The 4,155-nt window shown below is 30.1% G+C and overlaps 1 protein-coding gene and 1 long non-coding RNA gene across 2 annotated transcripts in view; both read right to left on the reverse strand.

The window, feature by feature from the left end:
- Positions 1–1,984: 1,984 nt before the first annotated feature.
- LOC119672320 lies at positions 1,985–2,638 on the reverse strand. The gene is made up of 3 exons (XR_005251880.1): positions 2,494–2,638; positions 2,241–2,321; positions 1,985–2,173 (listed from the first exon to the last, which is right to left on the reverse strand). It is a non-coding gene; the product is annotated as an uncharacterized LOC119672320 (long non-coding RNA).
- A 447-nt stretch (positions 2,639–3,085) lies between these two features.
- The window catches only part of LOC119680038, a 3,367-nt gene continuing 2,297 nt past the window's right edge, over positions 3,086–4,155 (reverse strand). The window contains exon 6 of the mRNA XM_038092663.1: positions 3,086–3,427. Coding sequence (XP_037948591.1) covers positions 3,086–3,427 — 342 coding nt within the window. The remainder of the gene's footprint in view (positions 3,428–4,155) is intronic.

Raw genomic sequence — 4,155 nt, forward strand, 5'->3', positions numbered from 1 at the left:
ACAGTTCGTTTACGGCAGCTGTTGAAACCAGTTCACCTCAGTAGTGCGTTGCGAAAAAAACAATGGAAAAAAATATTGAACAAAGAGTTTGCATCAAATTTTGTTTTTCGAACGAAATTTCGTGTGCAGAATCGTTGCGAATGCTACAAAAGGCTTATGGGGAATCAGTTTTATCGAAAACTCAAGTTTATGAGTGGTACAAAGCCTTTCAGGACTGTCGTACGACCGTCGAAGACATGCCGCGTTCTGGACGACCTTCGACCTCTACCACCGACGAAAACATTGAAAAGGCAAAGGAAATCGTGTTCAAAAATCCTCATGTGAGTGTTAGAGAGATAGCACGAGAGCTAGGCATCGGTCGTGAGATGGCTCGTTTGATTTTGGTGGACAATTTGTGTATGCGACGTGTCAACGCCCGGCTTGTTCCGATTCACCTCAATTTGTTCAACATTATCAACGATTTTAAGGCCAAACATTCAATAAATACCATCGAACAGCCACCGTATTCACCTGATCTTGCACCGTGTGACTTTTTCCTGTTTCCCAACCTCAAATTACCACTCAGAGGAACGCGTTTTGAATCCATAGAAGACGTAAAACAGAATTCGCAGAGGGAACTCAAAGCCATACCGGAAAGCGCCTATAAAAAATGTTTTGATGATTGGAAGAAACGTTGGCATTTGTGTATCGCTTCTAATGGAGCATATTTTGAAGGAGATAAAATAAATATTGATGAAGATTAAGAATTTTGCGTTTTATTTAAAATTTTCCGGAAACTTTTCGGTCACAATGTATATATAATTATTTTCATAGATATATCTTATATATATATAAAATTATATATTACATTTGTTTTGCAATAACTTTCTTGACTTTCTAATATCACTAAAATATTTATCAATAACTCGCTAAAGTATTACCTATCACATTCATACAAAAAATGCTGATCTGTATTAACAACAAAAAAATTAAGCTGCACTAAGCACTAAATAACACGCAATGGTATTTGCCTTTACTCCCAACGAAACGGTGTAATTAAGAAAATAATGAACTTAGATCGAATTAAGGACTACTAAAGTTCCAAATGCAAACGAAGAGTGAAATGGAGTAGAAAATAGGTAGAAGTTGAAGAGTTAATTTTTTCACAGATTTTGAACAAAACAATCACTTAAGTCATTTAGATGTGGTAACCAAACAAATTTGAAATCACAATATTTAAGATGAATTTTTCTTTAATAATTCTGCAAACATTTTGGTATGTCAATGACATTAAATGACATTTTTTCATACTTCACTAAATTTTATAAAATTGTTGTATATTTTGATTTAAATTTAGTATAGAATAATTAAGTTCAGCATTTATACTATATAGTATCCTGTCAAGAAAGCAGATATTCCAATAGAACTTCTTACCACTATCTAGAGTATGCTGACATAAAATGGTTGAGACCCAAGGTTTTACACATTGTTTTGACCGCATTATGACTAAAAGTCTTGATGGGGCAAGACTTTCGTTATTTGTGGATGAAGTTTAATTTGGTGTCGCATACGGATCAATTTACCACATGGATTCGTTCATTACTAAAACGACCAAATCGAAAATACAGAAATATTACAAAAATAATAATGTGTTCCAATATATTTATTATTGGTTTTATAATCATAATCATAAAAAAAATAATTGAAATTTAAAAGTTTTCAATTGAGTCATTATGTATATTATTGCACTTCGAGTTGTAAATTTTGCATGTGGTAATAGCTTTATATCTTCAGTCTAATATCGACTGATAATTTTAACTAAATCACGTAAATGTGTAGTATTTGCTACATTAGGGTGTTTTGATGTTATTGGAGCTCAAAATACTATTTTATAGTCAGTATTGCACATTTTGGGTGCGACAGTATTTACACAAAGGCGGCCCTAGTATCTAACAATTCTCACTTTTGGAATCGAATATCAATTTTCATATATTAAAACAATTTGTAGAAATTATGCAGAATATGTTTATTGCCAAAAGTCATTAAGTTCAATATTGTTAATACGAAGATTTCTATGTTATGGATCCACAAAATTTTTAACAAGATGGAAACTCTTCTTACTCTTTTGCTTAGCCGCACATCCAAAAATAATCAGGTCTTTCGACACGTTTGGTATCATAATCGTTAGCATCACCTGGTAATAAAATGTTATTTTTTTTATTTAATTATTGGAAAATAAAAATATATAGCATTGTATTTACCGCTATGTGTTATTGCTATCTACTATCTATGCTGTTAACTTATATGCAAATAGGTACTACAAAATATGGTTCAGTTCAAGTCTAAAAAGTAAATCGATTAGAATAAGATGAATTTTCAACCGAATTTAGAAAACATAGTGTATGATATGTACTTATATTTATGTATATATAAGTGCATATGCAATTTATAGTTAAAAGAATTAAAAAATTTATAAATTTTTCATATGAAATAATGAAAAAATCCAAATCATACTTTCCAGACCCAGTCCTATAATGACCAAAGAAAATATATGAAATTGAGGAACTTGCGTTACTTCCGATAACGAATGTTGTTTTTAAATTATTGATTAATTCTAGCAGCCTCACATTCATTCCTCATCACTGAGTAGTTCCAGTAACCCTTGAAAAAACATGTATTAACATTATGAAGCTATTTGATGAAGATTTAATTAGAATCTAAGTCAAAAGAAAAATTTCAAGAGCACTTAATAAAAAAATTATTCGACTAGGTAATGAAAATATTTCAGATTCGAATAAATGAAAAATTATGTATTTGGTATTTGTCCAAACAACAAATACATAATTTGTTGTTTAGTTCATAAAAGGAGAACTGAAAACATAAGAAATTAATTAATTAATTACTTGTAATTAAAAAATTTGAATCTATTGTATTAACCTTTTTAGAAATTTATTTCGATTTTAATATTTTATGTAGTGTCTTACCTGGGTCCTGCAAGTTATAAAGAAATCTTTTTAACGATTTGCTCCTTAAAGCTGGTATATATCAAAGAGAACTCATAACACAACTTGCCTACAACCATAGTAGAGTTACCAAATCATCCAATTTATATAGACGTCTGTTGAGTATTAGATCCATCTAGTCTATCTAAATTAAAATTAGACTGTTCTGTTTGTATTTCTACGGAAAGTCTCTCATTTTCTAAGGCGCTTTCACCTAAGTACTGTGACAACATTTCTTCAGCTATATCTGCTGTTAAAGAATTGGGTTGACTTTGACGCGATGTGTTTCTATGAAGTCTTCTTGCAGGTGCATTATTTTGCTGAGATCCAACCCAGTGGTACAGAAAATATTCTACTCTTACCAAAAGCGTTGTGAAAACAAAACAACAGAACATAAGTAGAGCGTTAAAATTTGTGGGATCCATTTCAGATTTTGAATTTTGTTCCTGCAAACTTCCAAAAAATGTATATTTTTAGAAATTTATGTATTATAATTGTATGTTATTTTGACGTAAAATCTTTGAATAGTTTTTCAAATAAGAATTAACACAAAATGAATACTTAATCAAAATTTTTTAACTGGTTTTATTAAAACAAAGTAACACAACAAAGCAGTAGTGAATAATTTGCAGTTGTAATATTATTACTTTAGTTTAAGATTTAAATTTGATAATTTTTATAGAGGTTTGAACTTAGCACAAATTTATTTAAAAGGAACAAACCGTTTTATATAAGAAGTGTCTTTTCAACAAAACGTATTGCATTGCGATTTTTACACAATGGTATTCAGACAGACACTTTTTAAAACCTTTTAATTGTATAAAACTATGTAGTAATTTCAGTTGCCTTTTTAAAAATGAATTAAAGCATAAAATGGCTACTTTCAACCATTACTTCATTTTGGAAACAACTTGAATGCAAATTAACCAGTATTTAAACTTGGAGGAAATCCTGCAAAACCGAATTAATACCGAGAAAGCGAAAAGGAAGTCCTTAAATCTTTTACATTTATTTTTAAACTGACAAACTTTCTGGGTTTCGCTTTCCACAAATTTTCTGTCCATGATACAAAGTTAGCTAATTTATGGGAGCAGAGAGTGGAAGGACAACGTTTTGTGGTCATGTATAGTATAAAGATTAAGGACATCCTTTTTAATAAATAAAAGTTAAGAAT

Source organism: Teleopsis dalmanni, chromosome 1, assembly GCF_002237135.1.
Source record: "Teleopsis dalmanni isolate 2A chromosome 1, ASM223713v2, whole genome shotgun sequence".
NCBI classification, from domain to species: Eukaryota; Metazoa; Arthropoda; class Insecta; order Diptera; family Diopsidae; genus Teleopsis; species Teleopsis dalmanni.